Source organism: Periophthalmus magnuspinnatus, chromosome 24 (genome assembly GCF_009829125.3).
Source record: "Periophthalmus magnuspinnatus isolate fPerMag1 chromosome 24, fPerMag1.2.pri, whole genome shotgun sequence".
Lineage (NCBI taxonomy): Eukaryota > Metazoa > Chordata > Actinopteri > Gobiiformes > Gobiidae > Periophthalmus > Periophthalmus magnuspinnatus.
In genome coordinates, this window is record NC_047149.1 from 18,528,797 (window position 1) to 18,550,950 (window position 22,154).

The 22,154-nt window shown below is 37.7% G+C and overlaps 1 protein-coding gene across 2 annotated transcripts in view; it reads right to left on the bottom strand.

Annotated features, from left to right (window-relative positions):
- Positions 1-22,154, bottom strand: part of disp1 (dispatched homolog 1 (Drosophila)) — a 65,015-nt gene that overhangs the window by 14,098 nt on the left and 28,763 nt on the right. The window contains exons 1-2 of one of the 2 annotated variants that reach the window (XM_033990502.2): positions 20,051-20,340; positions 13,725-14,345 (exon numbers count right to left, since the gene is read on the bottom strand). In XM_033990502.2, coding sequence (XP_033846393.1) covers positions 13,725-14,308 — 584 coding nt within the window. In that variant the 5' untranslated portion in view covers positions 14,309-14,345; positions 20,051-20,340. Of the gene's footprint in view, positions 1-13,724; positions 14,346-20,050; positions 20,341-22,154 lie in introns of those variants that run through there. The other variant, XM_055232418.1, reaches the window with a different exon arrangement.

The following is a 22,154-nucleotide window of genomic DNA, read 5'->3' on the forward strand; positions in this document are numbered from 1 at the left end:
CACCAGTGCAATGCTATGACATAATTTCTTAAACTCAATCCCTAAATGGAAAAAGTCTATAATTACCATTTCAAAAGCCTGTTGGTCAGGAAAAGTTTTGCTGGGGTTAACTGTCAGCAGATGGAGGCTAAATATTTCATGAAAAGCTCTTTAAGTCAGAACAGGACCATTAGTGTCACCGTCAGAAGACTGGAGAACAAGGCTAATCAGGGCAAACTGGAACGCTGCACACAATTACAGCCAGGCCCGAGCCGTGAAATGGGTCTTCAACAGAGCGGCAGGGCACCAGACACAACCACAACATTCAAACATGGATAAAACTGCAGGGGTGGGTAATTGTCAGCTAGTATTTTCAGTTTCAGTATTGATACTTTCTTGATTCTTTGCATTGCATCTTCAAATGTGATTGAAATTTGCCAAATGTTTGTGATTTATTTGTGTATTTACATAGCACTAACATCAGGTAAAACTACTCAAAAGTGCATTCACTTTACTTATGGGTGAAGACTTGTATAAATACCGCTACAATACTACAACTACATATTTTATATGACACAAATGTTATGAGTGGCTAAACAGTTGTCTATAAAATGTAAATCTTCATGAAGCTCAGACAGTAAAGCAAAGGAAATGAGAGAGCATCTTTTGTAGTCCTTCAACCTCATAGTGTCATTCACAGGGCATCATGTTTCTAACAGACTCCAATAAACACTGAGGCCTGTGCCGTTTAAACAAGAGGGTTAAACAGAGGTTGAATGGGGACACTCTGCCCCCATTATCACTGGGCTGAACACACTGCACAGAAACATGGATCACTGGATAGTAAAAATATCACCATTTATAAAGCAGCATATTCCTTAAGACAAGAGGGGAGAGGAGGCAGCCTTGAGGCATCAATTTGCAGAACATATACCAAAATTGTAACGGTAAGCCAACAGGCAAGACAACGTTCTTACTCTTTCAAATATATCTTATAGTGATGATAACAGATATGCGGTGATGACGATCACAGATGGAAATTAGCACCATGCTAAATCCAGTACATTTACATGAAGATACTATGTGCATTAATACACGGTACTCTTGCTCAAATACATAAACATGGTTAGAGCATGTCCAAAGCTACTGCTTGAGTTTTACAAACATTGCAGAACTAGCCTCTTTCTTGGATGAGCAGGATTCTCCGTATGCAGGAGGCTAAATGTTGCCTGGTAAATCCTCTGTATAGGATTTATGGTGACTGCCTGTCTCAGGCCAAACTCAGACGGAGCTATGCAAACATTTCACTGGGGAGCGGACAAGCTCATTGGTCATCATTTGGAACAATATCAAACTATTATCTCATTTTACAAGTGCTTTTTCCCATTTTTTTTTAACACATAGACCGCCATGTTTGTTTTTATACACACTGAATATGCATTCTTGAATGGCTGATCCACCTATCAATCACACTAAGTAGTTTTGGCTGGAAAGGCAAGTTTTAGCTTGGATCAAGTGAACAGGCAAGAGGTTGATAAATATGACGAGTGAAGATTTAACATTTAATGCATACCTAATCTATAACTGTATAGGCCTGTCACAAGAACAAATTCTTGTATTGCTGAAGTAAATATAAATGATAAACAATAACAAATATCGTTTATTACACTGACACAATAACCCTAACCCAGATTTATACTACAAAAACTAAACTAGTCTACAATATAAAAAATATTAAAAAAACAAAACAAAATATAAAAAAACTAAAAATTTGAGCTGCAATATAAAAAAAAAAAAATATAAAAAAAAAACGGCATAATGAAACTTTAGTTCTTAGTTTGCATCTGTAATGAGTCAGAGAAATTATTAATTCAACCTTCTACAGCTCAAATCTTATCATATCGCCAAAAAATAACCAAACATTTCTCAGTAGTGCGAAAAAAGTCCCCACAATGAATATTGACCCCAAAAAGTATCGTTTTGTCCAACATATATGACAAGTTTAGCTCTAAAACCTCAAACTAACATTACAAATGGCGAGTTGTGCAGTGAACAGTTGTCATCTCGTGTCCATGTCCGCATGTTTGAGAGCTGTTTCGATGACAGCCACCACTGCTGTGCCGAGCCTTTTCTGGATGCACCTGCCACTCGTTGAATTCTTGGCGGGTGAAATATGGCGGAGCACAGATCCCAAGAATTCGGTGCGATTTGATGCTGTTGCCGACCGTTACAAGCTGTCAGTCAGAGTAACGTCTCTATAATGGCTCCCGTTCAGGGCACATTCATCACTTGAGGTCTGGTGTGGAAAAGCAACTGGGATACAACTGGGAAACATCAGCAAGAACACCAATGGTGTTTATGTCGAGAGCAGGATTTGAACCGCCAACCTTCGGATCAGTGGACAAAAATAGTCAAATTAGGTCTTGATAATGACAATATCAGTCTTGTTTTTTTATGCATTTTGTGAAATCTGATCTGCCAAAAGTCTTTCTTGGGACTAGTGCTTTACAAATTTGCCAGCACCCAATTGGCCCATATTAATCTATGTCTGATGCTTCTGTCCTTAACAAACAGGCTAGACAATAAACTCATTTGTGAACAGTGTGGGATTGGTTGGGCACTTAGTATTGTTGCTTAGACAGTAGTTCTTATGTTGAAACCCTTTTAAAATATAAAGCATCATATATTTTAGGGAGTTGATTACTTTTGTGATTCATCCATTAAAAGAAGTGCAGGCCCAGGCAACTCTCTGGCACTTATAGTATACATAAGTACGCCTCACAAAACTTATATTCATTCATTCTTACATTCATATTGAGGAAATATTATTTACCCATGTAATTCAGAACATATAATCTTCTATCATTGATCATTTAGTGACATGTGATACAAAGTCTTTTCATCTTATTCAGTGGCAGAAAGAAAGGAGCTTTTTCTCTGTCAAACGTTCATTTTTCACTCGGCACCATTTTCCTAGCTCCATTATTAGCTCATCACAGCGCACCATCCATCTGAGCAGCACTTAGCCTTTGTGGGGCTGGCTCTGTCTGGCTGCAGGACGTTTGAGGACACCGGAGCTCCAGGTCAGCGTTTGTTCTGACCGACTACTCATCATTCACACAACACCCATTTTGGTTTCCCTCTTACAGATCATAATTAAGATACAGCTTTCTCAAATGGTGATAGTTTAATGTTTAATGAAAACTGGTAAATATTTTGGTGTTTTATAACTTAAGTACAGAAGTATAGGGTTATGGTGCTATCCCACATCATGAATTGATTTCTGGTTAAGTCCTGGTTGAGTCCTGCTTGAGCCTTTATGTGAATTCTTTGTTAATGCATAGTTTGAGAAGCACACTATGATCAACCAAAATATATGATGATATTATTATTACTTAGTACTTACAAATGTTAAGTGTAGCACTTTTTGAACTACTCTGGTTGATGTAACTGGATTATTGGTTGATGGGGTAATGTAAGTATTTGTGTAACATCTAATGTTTGGGGGTTGAGGGGTTTGAAGTTATTCAGCATGTCAGTACTTTAAGATGATGGAGGTGCCTTCACAGGTCCATAACAAGACAATATTAAAGCATCACCTCATTTACCCTCTATAATTGTGTCAAGTGAGACGTCAAAGGGCCAATAAGTTAGCGCAGTTGTCGTTGTAAGTGTCGACGCAGCAGATGGAGGGTGACCTGTGTGCGTCACTTTGACCTGCTGAGGCTCAGGTTATGTACACGCTGAAAACACTGTCCTCAGGCTGTGAGGAAAGAATACTGGGGTAACTGGAGGTCTTACACGATACAGGGATACTGCAAGATCAAGATGTGTCATCATTCTTGTAAAGATGAAAAATGGCCACTGCAAAAAAATCAAATCTGTGAAAAAAGTACTTAAAAATGTTATCTTGATTTCAGTAAATTTTTGTATCATTTACCAATGAAACTAGACTTTTTGTACTTAAAATAAGAACATACATCTCATTACACTTAAGAAAAACAACACCTGAAAGGAAATATTAAGGAAAATCATCCATAAAAGTTGGAGTGGGGATCAGGGCATCTGACACATAGTGGAAATGCATATAGTCTCTACACTAAGTGCCAAAGTTTTTGTTAGTGATCCTAAGATGAGAAAATATAATTCACTACAATTCTCTGCCAGTTTCTCACATTGGGCAGTTGCATATAATTTGCTTGTGCTTAAATTAAACTGTGCAGACGGGTGTCAGCGGAACAAACCCATGGAAATATTGTCATAAAAGGGATGCGTTCCTGCAGGTATTTGCTGAGGGGAGACGGGGGAGTGTTTGAAAAGAACTTATTTGGGTAAGAGAGGTTCAGGCAGGATGCTCAGTCATAAGCCCATGCAAACAGTTGTTATTTGTGATAAATTACAAAGCCTTGTGAGCTGACACCATGAAATAAAGAGTGCAGCTGTCTGACACAACACATGGGAACCAATACGTTTGCATATTCTGAGTCTTATTAATAAACTCTAACAGGGCTCTGAAGGTGTGTGTGTCATAAGGTAGGAATTTAAAGCTAAATAATATAAGAATGTAAGTCAGTGGACATCAAGATGAGATCAATACATCAAGATGTCAAATATATGGTGGGCCTGTCACGATAAATACTACAGTATCTCGACTCATTCAATACAAAACAGATTGAACAATACTTTTTGTGGGTACTTTTTATGCTAGTGGGAAATACTTGGTTAATTTTCTGAACCACAATGAGATTGAGCTGTAGAAGGAATTATTATTAAGAACTTTTATGACTCATCATAGACACAAACTACTTACTACACCATTACTTTTTTGGGGATAATTCAGCTTTCTGTTTCATTATCATTTATCTTCCATATTTACTTCAGGAATATAACACACTTCAAAATGCATCATCGTGACAGGCCTATGATATGGGTGATTTCCCCCAATAATGAAAACATTCTGTGTGTGATTTTCAGTGTCGTTCCCAAAATAATTTAACACTTTTTGCATTGAGATTACGATTAGTTTGATGGTTTATGTTATAAAAACAGCATTTGGTGGAAGTTCACCAGAAAAACTAACAGAAAGACTAAAATATGAACTGATGAACTTCAGAACATGTTTAGCAGTTTTATACAGAATAAGACAGGATATTTGGTTGTGGAGGAAATGATGGTACTTCAAAAACTTTGTGATTTGCCAATTGCATCCATCCAAATTGAGATTTCGATTTGATTGCGATTAATCTTTGAGCCCTACTTAACCAGGTTCTAAACATTCACCTCTTCATATCAGGGGTTAAGCACAACTTACTCCTGCATCTGTCGGGGAACTCTCAGGACAATTACAAAGACGCAGACTAAAGCAGCACAGAAAAACACCATTTTATTTAATATTTAACTCAAAACAGCATGCACTAATGCTGAAGCTATGCAGACACTCACTCTTCAAAAATGCACCAACCTTTTCCGACTGATAAAACGTTGGTAAATCACTGGTGATGAACTGTGCTGGACTTTGAGGTTGTCATGTTTTCATACAGCTATTTTGTTCCCATAGAAACTGACTTACCCACCTGCTTGGCCCAAACATGAGAAAATTTCACCTCATTCCAGATCATAAAAAATGACCTTTTTGGAACAACTGTCAAAGGGAGTGAGAATCTGGAATTTGTGCAATCTGACAAGGCATGAATCGAAGCTAAACTATGAACTGAGGTAAACAAGAAGAAGGAATTAGGTGCAGAAGAAAGAAGGCAAGGTTAAAATGTCTGAGATGTGTGATGGTTCTATGAACAATTTCAACTATGCCATTATGTTGTCACAATCAGTATCAAACAGGGGTAGAAGGTATATGGAAAAATAGATAAAACTGCAGTGCTGTTTGAGATATACTTAATATTCATACTTTGAATTTCATCTGTAATTAAAACAATAAAAAATTACCTCAAAAAGAAACAAAAAAGTCTAGTGAGATCTCCCAAATAAGAGTATAAATTGATATTTCTGCACTTTTATGGTTAATTTTACGATCCATTTACATTTTGTGCGATACTTGAACCTCAACCAAGACATTTACAGGCACATTTTAGCACATTCTTTATATACTGTTGAAAGATCATCTGAATATATCGTTATTGAGGCTATGCAAACTGAGATATCCACTTCAGTCAATATCTCCCACCACTGGTATCAAACATAATCCATAGTATCAAAATTGGGTTTGAAATTTTGTTAGATGTGCAACTATACACTATAATTTCACTGTACATTTTCTGATCTGACATTTTTCAGATCAATAATCAATGACACACCAAATCACCAAAATAAATAATAAAATGTGTCCTTTCAACGCACTGAAATATCAAATTGGGTTATGGAAAGACTAGTCTTCATTTTTGGAAGTAAATTAATTTATATATTTTAAAACATTGAAACAGATGTATTTGAGTATGATAATTATGTTCCTGAAGTCAATCTAGGTGTGACCTATTGACACAGTGGAAGAAAAGAAACTAGGAACAATAGTTCCAACCAGTCAGCAACAGAGAATGTAAGCTAGACTATGAACTGAAGTAAACAAGAGGAAGGCATAGGCATTTAGCTGCAGGAGACAGAAGGTTAAATATTCTGCCTGACCCGGGATGGTGTGAGGGGGTCCGAGCAGAGGGGCTGTGCAGGTAGGAGCAGGTCACTGGGGGAGGGATGGCCTGCAGACACACAACTCTGTTTATCTGCAGCTTAGCCTCACTCCAAACAGGTCTCAAGACTAAGTCAGTTCTCAAGAGCGCACTCTATAGGATAAAGGAAGTGTCCATAATTATAATAAGATTAGCTCTATATGATAGCCAAGAAATCAAAGACTAGCATGAGAACAGAAAGTCAACTAATTTAGTACTGCACAATCAGACTGAAAATCACAAATAGGCTGAAAATCCTATTTGTAAAACAGTAAAGGTGTTGTTGTGCTACATACATACCTGCCAAGCAGTTATCATAAAATTTAGTAGCATCAAAAGACAACCAACCCATTTTAATTGCAAAATTTAAAAAAAAGTCCCTATTCAGTGTAAGACAAATTTTCATTGGATGTGTAATATGGCATCTAACAGAACCATAGGTGAAAAATATGACTTAAGATTGGGAATTATGTATTTGTAATAAGCTGCAATATTTATGATTTATATGAGATGATCTGTATGATTTGGTTCTGTACCCAGGCCTGCTATTGGATCTAACATCCTCTGTCCATGGAGCCAAACGTCCTAGGATGTCCCGTTTCCACTTAATACCAAAGTGTACACACAAAATGACTGCACAATATGAATACAATATAAAACAGATACAGACATAGACGGGTATAATGTTTTTAACAGGCCCAGTCATCCCAAAATCATTACTACAATTGCCAAACGCTAAGAAAAAGGACTTTAGCCAAACAAAAGATTTCAGTGCGTGTTAAATTTCCAAAAATAGAACAAAGTGCTAATCTCTGTGAATGGATTACTATTTTTTGAAGCTGAGAGCAGAAATATAAAAATTCCCCATAGTAAAACATCCATAAAAATGTCTAATCAGCCCCTGCTTTATGTCAGACAGTGGTTTAAGTGTAAAGGAGTGAGCCTAATCCAGGAGTAATCCAAAAATCACAGACACTGAAAAGATCTCACTGATATCTGAAACCCTCAAATTATCCCAGTTAGACCAACACTGCTCACTGGCTTCAGAGTTACACTACAAGTCACTTACTCTCTTTTTACTTTGTCATAGAATAAAATACATTTATGTTGATGTGGAAACCAGGAAGGAGCAGTGACACCTTCAGATCTGAGAAAGTATCACACCAGAAGAATAATTTAGCATTTTTAAGTTGATAAGTTGATAGAAGAAACCAGTGAGACAGAGCATGTTAGGGCCGAGGTTTAGAATTTGAACGACTGGCATGTGCGATTTATTTAAATGCATTAGGGTTGACAAAAATAAAATACCAGATACTAGTCAATACTTGAATGAGTATTTAAACTGGGTACTGGAAAAATATATTAAAACTATTATTAGACCATATGGTACAATAAGGAAACTATTATCTTGACATGAAAATTACATTCTATAAAAAGAGGAGTTTAAAATATAATTGTGGGATCAAAATGTACTGAATTTTCATGGATATTCCTTGGCATTGTCATGTTAGCAAAAGGACAGTGCCAAAATGTATGATCCAAACCACTGTCAATATTTACTTATCTATACACATGTTTTGATAAGATATTTTACTTATCCACATCTACTCAACGAAATCACCAACATAGCAGATCCTTTTGATGAATAAATATTGACAAATTGTTCCAAAAAGTGTGGTCAAAACTTTCCCAAAAACTGTACAGACTTGCAGATGTAGTTTAATGTGGTAATTGTGTTCCTGAATTCAATCTAAGTGTGACACATTCATACACAGAAAGAACACAAACCTGGTCTGTAATTCCAATCTGTCATCACCAGAGTGACTTGTTTGCTAAATAAGCCTTGGTTTAACATTAGAAGCTGTACAACCACTGCCACATCTGCTCTGCATTCCCTGTGGAGCAGCGGGAAAGAGAGAGAAAAAAAACACACTGTAATAGTAGAAGCCAAGGTGGAAAATGAAAGTGAAAGGTGGTGGTGGTGGGTGGGTGCATGAGATTCACCTTTGAGAGCCTAGAGCGAGTTGTGCCCACCCAGAGTTTCATATGAGACCACAACTTTCAACGCCACTCAAAACAACTGAGACTGAACTGACTGCATTGGGTTAAAATAATGGGTTACGGGCAACTCTGAATTAGAGCTGTATTCGACTCAACACATATCGTGCCAATCGACTAAAAGGGGAATGTGCCAAAACCTCTTAAAACTATAACGTATCTCTGTGTATCTGACCCAAACTGCACGGCACTACACCTACACGAGAGTTCATGCAAAAACAATTACTTAAACAGAAGTAAAGGAAACAAAGACAGATTGTGAAAACTTGTGAGTGATTCAGATGAAGATTTGGGTTTGCTTTTTTTTGGTATTTTATGGAAAAAGGCAGATTAAACTCATGATTTACTTGTCCTTTCTGTTGGTGTCTCACATAAATTCTTATAATCGAAATAAAGGGATTACCGGTAGTTGAAAAATTTTGTTAGATTAAGACACCACTGACCCGTTATTCAACTAAACGACTATCGCCCTACTTTGAAAGGTAAAATTTATTATAGTTAAATTGCAGGTTTTATTTGTACTACAAGACGTTAATGGGTCTAGTCACTAACAGAATTAGATTCAGCATTTGTGTGTTTACCTTTCAGATATTTCATGATAAAGTCTCTGTCTCTTGCCCCCATCTGGGAGTATGACATCATCACATGCTAGAATCTGAAAACCACCAACTCTTGAGATTATTAAATTAACTATTTCAGAATATATAGCTATTTAAAAGGGTGTTTGCTGTTTTAGAAAACTATATACCAATGGTAATGGTAATCTGCTGAAATAAAACTTTGCATATTGTGCCGCATTTGACCAAACAGGGATTTGGATTTGATTGTAATTAATCTCTCAGCCACATAGCACATGATATCCACTTGTTAGGTAGTGGGTACACATTTGTTCCTAGTCATAGTTCCCACCACACAATTCTGCAAGAGGTTTAATGATTATGCAAAGCAGCATGTAATTGTTTGGAAAGAGGCAATGTACTTTGAGTTCTGCCATACGTACTTTAGTTTTAACATCATTTTACTATGTTTTAAGAACAGTTTTGATCATTTTATTCAAGTCAGGTGCCGATTTGATTTAATTATTAGCTCCATTCTGGTTTAGTCATTGTATAGTCTTAATTTTGTGGATTAATGCCATACTTGAAGTCCTGAATTATTTCAATTTTTGGTCAAGTCAAGGCTTAATTAGCTAGTTTAGTCCTGGGTCCAGTCCTGGGTCCAGTCCTGGGTCCAGTCCTGGGTCCAGTCCTGGGTCCAGTCCTGGGTCCAGTCCTGGGTCCAGTCCTGGGTCCAGTCCTGGGTCCAGTCCTGGGTCCAGTCCTGGGTCCAGTCCTGGGTCCAGTCCTGGGTCCAGTCCTGGGTCTAGTTCTAGGTCCAGTACTAGGTCTAGTACTTGGTCTAGTACTAGGTGTAGTCCTGGTTTAATCTTGGCTCATTTAAGACCAGGTAAAATATACTTCTAGAGTAAAATATCTAAGGAGCCACTACAAACAGTCAGCTCTGGTTTAGCCCATTAAGGGTTAAGGGAGAGTCTTTAGTGCCAAACTCTATGGACTCCACATCATTGGGCTTGAGGGAACATTTCAGGCACTAAACGTTTGAAGTGTGGCGCCCAACTGCTCCCTGGATTACTCCTGTATTTTATGGACTGATCTTAAAAGCATTTAAGTCATTCCTATGGACTGTATGTTAACTGTGGTAAACAGAGTCAGGCACAAGTATGAGCCGTAATGCACTCAGCCCCATTAGAAGAAGGCTAGAAATGTCTTGTGCATTGCTATAATATATTAATAATTTGCTCAAAATTTCACAATTATTGAAACCACGACCGACAGGGAACCCCTTACATTAGTTTTCTCTAGTATATGATCAGCTTTATGAAACCAATTTTTGATGGATGGAGTAGAGTTAATATTACATAAATGTCAAAAAATAGTATAGATTGACCTGAACATCTTATTTTTGCTTCTAAAATTGTTATAATATTTTTTTAGGTGCTATGATTGTGATGATATTGTAATTTTCATGTCAATAATTCTGTCTGACATCCTTTCATTCTGTCAGGCTGAAAAATAGGGTGTCTAGATCTTCCCAACACACTGTCAAACGAATGACAACAACTGCAGGGGAACCACACAAGTTAGTCCCCAAAGGAAAACGTCAAAAACTACAATACAGGGTTACCTGCAAACTTTAATAATGCAGGGTTTACTAGACCTGTCACTGTGACTGGCCAATATATTTTTCCCCATATCTTATTGAAAACAGAGAGGTGGACTTCAGGCACAAAGAGCAGGGTATCAGGATGAATACAGTTTTTATTCCATGTTGATACGACCAATAATTCCAGAGAAATCCACATCTAAACTTTGGAATGAGTGTGCAATATATTAAGCTATCGGTAGAAACATGTGCGATGTTCTTGTGTTACATTATGTCTTTAGTTTCACTCATAAAAGGTGAAAAAATACTCATTAACTTTCCGGATACTTGAATCATAAGGATGAGAAGCATCAGAAGAGAGAAAGAGGAGAAAAGGTGAGGAGTTGTGGCTGGATCAGTGAGTTGTGCAGCGTTAAGTGAAACCGTGAGGCCACTGTTACTGCCATAGGATTGGCTGTAGAACTGTCAGTTATAATGTGCTTGCCGTATCATCATCATCTCTTGATCGATTTTTGGCACCGCCCTACCTGTCTTTTCCAGAGCAGGATGTATTGCTAAAGAGAAATACTGCAATAAATGATAATACTGAAACTACTTTAAGTCACTGACACAGAGCAAAATTCCAGTGAGCCGATGTTTAAATGTACTATATCATTGAAAGGCCTGAGCTGCAACAAAAGAATGGCAGATGGAACCAATAATTAGCCATAAAAGTTATTTATTCAACCCTTAACATGAAATGGCAAAAATGGCTAGACTATTGCAAAGGAACTGTACACATCATACACATTGAGCACCAAAATATATTGTTCCAGCTTTCATATACTGAGTGATAAATCAGTATAGGAATTATCGTGAAATCGCTGGGCCGTTTACAAATACTTTCAGTATTAGTGGAGGGCCCAGCATCTGAAATAACCTGGATCCACACTGAGCCTAAAAATGGAACTGACATGACCAAACAGACTGATAAAGAGGGCTTATGGTGCGCTGTGGTCCAATGAGAGAGCCTCTGTTTTCTGAAGTGTGAATCCAGCTACAGTCAACAAGTATACAAGCCCCAACACAACCAGAGAGAGCACTGACGTGAGCTGGCCAGGGACATACAGGATAAATCAGGACACCCAAAAATACACAACCTAAACACCAATGAAACGTTTGGGCTTTTCTACATAGATGTGAGTGTATGAAAGATCATTTGTTTCATCAAAAAATATGTTTGAATTTCAGTTGATGATTTTTTTTTTTTTTAACTATGCATTTTCAATGTGTTTACAATTTCAAAAAAAAAAAAATCCACCTTTTAAATATTCAGCACAAATATTTTCAAGCCCTCAAATTCAACAGTCAAAATTCAGAGTGTAAAATCTGCAGTGAAAGGCATAAGCAATCGATTGTGTGTGACTGGGGAGGACAGAGGCGGGCTGTTTCCTGTTGGCCTTTCGCTTCTGTGGGCGAGGCTTATAATTAAGGAATCAAAGAAATTAGTTTTTGATTAGGCAAATTCTGACCTTGGTTCCCTATAGCATTTCCTGGTTGCTATTAAGCTCCACACCTTCTTTCCCTCTTTCTGCTTATCTTGTGGACCTTATTGTTATAATCCAAGTTATGAAAAGTAACCATTTTCTCACCATTTACGAGAGAAACTTATATTGTTGTAAATTGTACTTATATTGTACAAATGCATTCCAAACTTAAGGTATAGAATTATTAGTCATATCAACACAAAATAAAAACTGTTTTGATCCTAAAACGCTGCTCTCTACACCTGAAGTAAACCTGTCTATGTTTTAAATAAGATGGGAGAAGATCAAATCGAAAATCTAGGTCGATCAATATGGGGAGAAAAATATTTGATTATTTTTTTCCCCTTAGCTCCCAGCCCAAACTCAGAGCCTTTCGGAGATAAACAATAGAAGCGGATAAGCATACACCTGAGTTAAAAAGAAAATTAGTTAATCATGATATGACCAAAATAACAGATCGTCACAGAGATCAGATCACTGTTTAAATTTTACCACCATATTGCCAAGCCCTAACTGTGTGCGTTTAGTAGTGATGGGACTTTTGGCTCTTTTATGGGATCCAAATCTTTTGGATCCATTCATTTAAAACAGGCATTCCCAAACTGTGGCCCGGGGACCAAATGCAGCCCTCAGACCAATTTTTCTTGGCCCTCAAGCTTCCAGGTGAATTGGCCCATGTTAGCTTAAACAGTACTTTTTAATGAATATTTCTGAAAATCTACTTTAACAAGCCCATATCAAATATTTAATGTGCCCCACTGAAGATGTAAGTATGAATAACTAATAATAACACAGATTTGAAGTATTCACTGTACCGGCGATGAGTCTACGGCCCTCAATCGGCCCTCAGCTTTGTCCGTGTTTTTATATGTGGCCCTTAATGAGAAAAGATTGGACACCCCTGATTTAAAAGATCCGTTCAAAATACTATTTTACTATTTGTTTATATGACAGAAGCCAATGTGAGAATTCATTTTAACAAGACTAACTAAACACATTTAAGCCTTGGTCTTTTCTCTGTGTTTAAACTAGTTCAAACTGAGAATGGGAGTGTGTTTACCCTTTCAAATTATGCACAACCAAGATAAAACAATAATAATTTTAAAAGTAACTGTTAATATGATGCCAAATGTGTTTTTTGTGCACAAAGCTCGTGCTGCCTGCAATGCTTCAGTGCTGATTCTGAATAAAAATGTATACAAATTAGAAAAAAAAAAGATTCTGCTCTTTTAAAAAAATGAAACCCATATCCAACCATTCACGTTAAGAAACTGTTCACGAATGTCACATCACTAGTTTTTAGTAAGTAGTGTATTTTTACCTGATGTTGGGCCCATGAGCATGGTTTTGGACCTGCTCCTGCCACCTCTGCTGCTGGTGGCGCTGGTGAGCACAGAGTGCTGGGTTGAGATGGGGCGGGTAGGTGCAGGCTGGGGCACAGCAGGGGCAGTTTGTGGTGTTACCAGCAGGGGGCAGGGTACAGGGCCCTGGGTTGGTTTTAAAAAGAGGGCAGTCCGGCTGACCACAGGGACAACGCAGAATGGTGGGGTAGTGACACTGTTGGCAACATACACTTCTGTGCTGGAGAGGCAAAGACTGCTGGCACTTGGTCAACTTTTGTGTCGAGATGTGTTTTAATGATCCATTCTGTTTCACAACGCTGCCATTTTGGTTTGGTTTGGTCACTTTGTGGACAGGATTTTCTTGGGTCTTCTTGATGCTACTACCATCGTCGTCATTGTCAGCTGTGATCGAGTCCCCGCTTGAGGCTGCAGTTAGCGGGTCTTGACCGTTGCCAACCGCTGTGCCTGATTTAGGAGACGAGTGCCCGCTGCCACAGGAGTGAGAGTGGCGCCCCCCGTTGGTGAAAGCTGGAGGGTCAATGCTGGCATCATTCAGAGCCATCGTCCGCTCCCACTAGGGTTGGGGTGAGGTCAGTCCTCTGGGGAAAACAAGAGGGACACAGACAGATATGTTAAATTAATCCAGTTCACACAGAAGAAAATATAACTGAACTTAAATCCATTTTCACTGGTATCTGATGACAGAAAGTAGGGATGGTCAGTGATAGAGTTTTTCAGCCAATAGCAATATCCAATATTTGTCTTTGTTTTTGTCAATATCAGTATTTTCTAATTAATGGCAAAGCAAACTGAAGTCAACTTGCTGATAAGTTCACAAATTCACTTTTCCCTCTTGTAAAAATGATGATATAATAATAAAATTAGTTGTACTTTTTGTGATGATTGTGTAAACATACAGCCACCCCTTCACTTTCATTGCTCTACAATTTCCATTAAAAATAGAAGACAATATCAGCCTGATACACTGGGAAACTGGACTGGTCCTATCCCTAATTGAAAGTCTTTTTTGTCAGATTCACTCCTGGTGTCGTTTATTTTATACAAACTTGTCCAATAAAATACCAAAGAGGGGAAATACACAAGTTTTCATATGTATACAATATGGTTTACATAGTGTACAATTTACATATTTACATAGAGCACTTGATGGATAATAAGTGTATATGTTATATGTTGTGGTTGGGTTTTCAGCTCAGAAGATGCATGAAAATAGGGTAATGGAGAGATAAGAAAGAGAATGTTGAAATGGTCAGCTGTTGCTCAACTGACCCCCAACTCCCACAAGAGGAGCTGCATCTGTTTTTTATCTGACATCCTTCACAAATCAACAAAGGCTTCATCCAAAAGATCCAACAGTGCTGTTTGATATGGGTAAAAAAATAGTCAAAGAATTATTTTCAGTTTTTCAAAAGAAGAGAGCTATAGCTTAGGGAGACAGGGCTCTTTGATAACTGAACAGAGCAACTGCAAACTGTGGAAACAAAATATAATGAAATCGTTTATAATCCAGCAAAGAAAACGAAAGGTCTGGCAGGTCAACAATTGTGAAAGATACCTGGCTGTACTTAAAGGTGCACTAAGTAACCTTTCTGATGGAGTGCGTGCTATTTGCTCGTCTCCTTGGAGATGATATTGCTTTGCCTGGAATCTCCCATAGTATGGCACTTAACTTATCCATCTTGCATTTACGCAATTATAAGTATTGAAAAAACAGTCTCTATTACAGGAACGTTCCAGGTAAAAGCATTGCCATGGAGACTTAAGCAGGTGGCAGACACTTAACCAGAAAAGTTACTGGTTGTTGATTCAAAGGGCATGAATCAACAAATAATGCATAAATAAAGAAACGCAGAGATTATAACCAATATTGTAAAGTCATTGAAAGCTTACATTGTGTCACTCATGAAACCCTCATAAAACTTAGAACGAGTCTGTCTATACATTGCACTGTAGAATCTTGTGAAAAGACTGACATAATGAACACTGGACACCATTGTGGGAGAGCTGCAACTGTGCATTCAGCAAATTCAAATGATGTAAACAACACAAATGTGCTTACAAATACCAGAAACCCACGTGAATTATGTACAATCGGTGACTTCTGGAACTCCAAAAGCTTTAAATCTGAAACTCGACTTGGCCTCTGATCTTGGACCGGGGAGGTTATGATTTAGCGCTAGCCGACTCGATGCCAATAGTGACTTCTGCAGAAACACAAATGTTATCTTGGAGAAAACAAGCATATGAAAGTCCACTGTTTGATGTTCCACAGTGAAGAGAACTCCTAATTACTGCCTCCTTGAAACTTTTGGCCAGCTGCATGGAGCTTTATGGTTGTGACAATTACTCCAAATAGATGATTTAGAGACTACAAAACACAAAGAGTAGTCTAAGTGTCCCGACAGGTCCCAACAAAGAAACAGAAGGTTCAGATTATGATAGTTACAGCCCCTTTGTCTGCGACTTGGGTTGCAAAATGCATTATGAAGTGTAGAGGGCAGCAAAAGATATAAGGGAGTGACTAAAGAGATTGAAAAGCATTTTGGCAATATTGACAAAAGTGGCTATCTCAATAGGTTTTATTACTAATTGAGAAATATTTATGAAGTACACTGATTTTGTAATTAAGCATAAATCATCATTACATTTACATTACATATCTGGGGACAGATATCAGTCAAGTTTATGAAATTTTAAATAAACATTGTACATACGTACCTTTAAAAGTCTAATACTTACTAGACTAATACCCACTAATACTCAGATTGAATTAAATGTTAATGCTATTTTAATTGTGTCTTGGAGCAAATCTAACTCAAATGTGTTCAGTGGCAGGATGGAGAAAAACCCAAAATGGGCCACCACAAATAATTACAACAACTGTGCAGCATGTGTGAGCCACAGAGGAAGGATAAAAGACTTAAGACTGGAGCTCATTTTCAACATTAACTCAGGAAATAGGCTGTCAAATCTTTATCAAATTAGAAATGAATATATTACTAAAGGTGAGGAGTGATGAGAGTCAAACACAACACGATAAAGGCTTCAAAGCACCGGCATGTACAAGCATGTGTCTGCAGTACTGAGCAGAGCATGCTGACCTCAGCCAAAACGGCATCCATAGCTACTACTTATGGAGAGGACTTTTTTTCTATAAATATACCAGTACAGTTGTGCATTATAATTCAGCCACAAAGGGGTGACAATAGGGCACACAGTTAGGGATGCATCAAAACTGAATGGTATCGAATATCAGCACCGATCAACGACAGTGGAGCAGATACCCAATCCAGTACAAAATACCACTTCTGCTGATATCTTGATCTTGGAATGTTTTAACTTTTATTTATACAAATGTTCTGTAGTAGGGCTAAATAAAATCTACATAACACATGTCATCATATGTGGACAAGGAAAATAAAGTGTCTAGGCTTAGGAAATCAAATTTTACTAAAACTTATCATAAAGTTATAATACCCCTTAATTTCATAACTGGACTACTAACCAAGATCTAAACCTCAAATGAATGCATACATAATACAGTTCAGTGCGTTTAATTATTAATTTGAAACAGAAATTGCTGAGTTAAATATTCCCTGCCAAGTTAATACGGTATTTGAGAAGTTTGGAAGCTGTCCCATCACTTTCTCCTTTTTCTGTTTTTGCACATCAACCCCAGAGGCACTGAAGCTTGAGCAATACAGATCGGGTTTGAAAAGAGTAGAAAGAATAATTGAAATATTGTTTTTTTGTGGTCCCATAGCTGTTAGAAACCTGCAGTAACTTATCCAGGGAAAAGGTCTAGAGCTGCTGAATTAGTCCTGCACAATATGACCATTTATAACCAATACAAACCAATGGATAGGCATTCAGATAAGCAAACAGGGCAACGCTGTCACAACAAAGTCAGTGAGCTGCCGAGCTGTCCATGTAAATGTATGGGACTTCTGTGAACTAAAGGAATTTAGTCCAGGCTCTGTGTGCTGACGAGCAGGTGAGACATACATGTATAAACTCTGGATCCAAGAAGGACAGCAGACAGTATTAAATTACTAACTGAAGATTTGGAGGTTTTAAATATCACTTTACTTTCACACATTGTTGTTGGATTAAGTTTACAGTTGTTTAGCCATTTTTGCTCCACAGTCAAATGTTAAGTGGTCGAGCAAGAGGCCACTGGGCTGCTTGTCAAATGGGCTCTTTAATATTTCTTTTGTAAAATAAATATCACAATTTATTATTTGCATTAACCTTCCTCCTAATTCTTTAATTTGGATGGTTTTGCTTCAGGATGTGTTGAAATCTGTGCTGTGAAGTAGGCAGATCAAGAAATGTATACCCACATACAAACTGATACTGAAACTAGTATCAAAACTTCTAACTTTCTATTGTTGAAAATGACATTCTATTATCTAAATAAAGAATGTTTTTTAACTATCATTGTGGTATCAAAATCAGTATTGAGTATCGAGTCAACTTTTATGTTTATGTTTTTATCAGTTTAGTAGCAAACACAGTATTAGATATCAAGTCTTTCCTTAGTATCAAAATCAAGTTTGAAATACAAGACAAGTCTGCAGTGTAGAGAAACCAACTTTTAAAACTAACAACATACAAATACATCCACAAACTAAAAATGATTTCAACGTGGGTAACCTAAACCATGCGGAGCCATCAGTTCTTCCCAGGCTCGGTGATGTGGAAAGGCAGGTGATGCTCTTTCATGTGTTCAGTGGATGATTATGGGGCTGTGAGAAGCTCCGAGACCCGAGGCGACAGGCAACAACAAGGCAGTGCACCCAGCCTCCCTTTAATTAAAGCTAATCGGCCAAAATTACCAGCAATCAGTCAAGAGCCAGTTAATAATCACACGTTTTCTGCTGATAAAAAACAAAAGGTAGAGTTAGCTTGACCTGAGTAGATACTTGGACACATAGCCGTCGACATGTTTGTGGTTGTCAGGAGTGATTTGAGACATTTTTGACCTCCTCCTTGGGCTGCTCAGAATATTTTGGAAGTGGCTGGAGGCTATGAAGTTTAGTTGAAAAGGTAAATGGGGTGAATACAAACTGTGTCGCTGTAATCATTCCATCAATTCAAAAGTGTCCAATCTGATGAGTCCGATGACAGGTGCTGAAGTGTGACGGAGGGGAACTAATAGCTTTTAACACTCAACTTGAGCTGCAGACAAAAAGCAATTATGACACAGGACAGGAGGAGTAGAGAAGTTGTGATCATATAGACTTAAGTAAATTTGTAAAATAAAAATAAAAATCATATGCATAACTTTATTTCCATCTCTAAAAACATGTGGAGGCACAGGACTAACCCTTGATCTCACCAACTACGCATAATAGAATGTGAAATAAAAATATTAGGCACCTTAAAAAATAAAGACGGTTACAAAGAAGCTCAAACTAAAAAAAAAAAGTATAACAGAATTATTAAGCTAATGTATTAGATGGTTTCTGCATATTCCTATTTTCTAGTTAATCATTCATTCAGTGATAAATTGAGTTTAAATATAGAGATGTATAGAGTCATCAAATCACCAAACACATGCATGTCTTTGGACAGAGAACCCAAGGAGAACAAGCAGACTGTACAAGTCATTTTGGTACAGTACTCCTTTTTGGATTTTGTGCACCTACTGCAGTGAGGGTTACTTAAGTGTATGTTTTATATAGCAAGAATTTATATAGCAAAGACTCTAGTGCTGTTCACATCCACAATGTTGTCTACTAAATGTATTCCTGGTTGGTATAAAAATAAATAAATAAATAATAAAAAAATAAAAATAAAAAAAAAATTAAGTTATCCTAGGAAATAAAACATGATGTAAATATAAAGGAAATTTCTATAGAATCAATTCACAAATCATTTTCCAGCGGTTTTAAGAAAAGTTATTCCACATTACAATAGCTTTCTGCACCACGATTACGATGACAGTTTAACTAAAATAAGTTTGTTGGAGTTGCACTATTTTGAACATGGATTACTTTGACATTTGTGCTACAACACGGCTTTAGAAATGCACTGACTCTCCCCAAAACCCAAACTTCTGGACAGACTCAGTGACGCTTTACTACGTAGACCTAAGTACCCAAACTCCATAAATAATTATCTTTCACTACAACTGACCACAAGTGCGCACACAGCGGTGCCAAATCATACACCGACCCTGATTACACCGCTGCCAAACACCGGGTTACGCAGCAGAGTCTCCAAATGCGTAAAGTACACAATGCAACCGCCTGGTAGCACGTTTTTATAGCGATCATACCGTGTTTTTGTTTCTCCCGGTGCCTCGCTATCGCCACAGAGTCTCCAACACGCGGCGATCGCTTTTTCCAACCACAAAAAGCACCTCTCCGTGGACTGTATCGAGCACAGTGGAGTATTAGGTCCGGGAACGCTCCTAAACTACGTCGGGAAAAGCAGCAACAAGTCCGTGGAGCCGAGTGGGTAAGTTTCTCGTGGGAGTGTGTCCTGCCAGAATGACAAACGGCCCCACACTCGCGCTCTCCCTCTGTCCGCTCTCCAGGCTCCTCCAGCCCCGGATCTGCGCTCTCTCCACACGGATGGAGCTCCACACTCACGGCCCGCCCCCAGTTCCGGAAGTACAATTTCTCATTCATTTTTCCCATAGACTTTCCACCCCCCAAAAATAATAATAAATAAATAATGTTAAAAGTTGGAAAGCTTACTCAGGGCTAATCAGCTATACTTTTATTTAAAATCTGTTTCTGAAACTTTATAAAACTGCTGAGTTATTAAAACATTTAGCAGAATTTTGCATCTTTTTGGACTTAATAAACAACCGTGTTATGGATATTAGTTACTACATAGATGGTTAACCTCAGAAATGTCTTTGAACTCTTAATATCTGAATTTTTTGAAAAGTCTATGGGAAAAATGAATGGAAAATTTACTTCCAGAACCAGAACCGACTTTGAACTGGGTTGGGCTCCGTAAAAACAAGGAGCAAAAAAGTGTGAAGTAGTAGTTTAAAATGTAGTGATGTAGTTGAAAATGATTCAGCCCTAGTATATTCCATCAGATAATAAAAAGTTTGCGAAAATGATAATTGTTGTGAGAAGAACATAGGTCTACATTTTTATTATATGACATGTAACAATGCTCTAGACCAGTTCTTCTCAAACTGGCACTGGCTCCTTCTCTGTCATGCACACTCTTCAGTTCTTGTATTTACTTAATTTATTTTGTCAGTTATATCCACACTTTGCCCTTTGTTCCCTGTTTGTATTGTTGCAAATGTGTTGTCCAATTTTAGACCCGATTTAGACCTTTAAATTAATATTATTTAATAGTCCTGTTGTAGACTTGATCTGGTGGTACTCGGAAGATAAAATAGAATAATAGAATGGTCTGAAATACTACCTAAGAAACTATTAAGCCTACATATGACTGATAATTTAATGGGCTTTTGCAAACTTCTATGCTTTGGAACTGACAATAAATTCATAAATTAACTGTATCCCTTAATATGTTCTAAACAGACCTACAATATACCCCCCAAAAAATCTAAATATACTATGGTACTCGGTAATCCTGGCTCAGATGTGAAGAAGTTTCACATGGTACCACAATTATACAAGATGTTAAAGTGTTTTTGAAGGATTGGTCAAATACAGTGGATACATTACCATGCTGGTTGAATAAAGTATAGGCCATCTAATCCTGAAGTTGTTTTGGTAAATTATTAAGGAAATGTGAAATATCCAAGGTAAACATAAGGGTTGCAGATCCCGCCCTTATTCTAACAGCCTTTAATTAGGTGAAAACCACCAGATTCCTCTAATATGGCCATACCCATAATTATCACAGTGGAGTTTGGTTAAATTATAAATTGCTGTTATGTCCTGGCAGCTCTTGTATTTTATGTTTAATAAGTACGTTTCTCGAGCCAGCACCACCGCACCCATTGCAAAAGTTCACAGTAACCGCAAAGGCGCAGAGCTGTCCGAACTAATAAATTATTTAGTTAATTACATATTTTCTTCTATTTCCCACATTGTCAAGGCTGCTGGGAAGTTTTGGAGACATGTTATGATAATGACTTGACATTTCGCCATAACTTTGCCATAACATTCATGCTGAATTAAATCTACTTTTATATCAGGAAAATTGGAGAGCCATTTTCCTCACAAACGAATGAGTGTGCACAGCAGGGGAGGGGGTTATCAGAGGGAATTCTGGGAAGGCAGAGGGCCCATACCTGGGTTTAATTTGCGCTGTCCGACAGGATTAGACCACAGTTCATATAGTGCGCTGTAATCATGTGCAGTGGGGAGGCGCTGGTTTGACTCAGATGCCCCGGGACAAGCCAAAGCCAAGAGTATTTTCAGCTTTGTACTTGTCTCTAA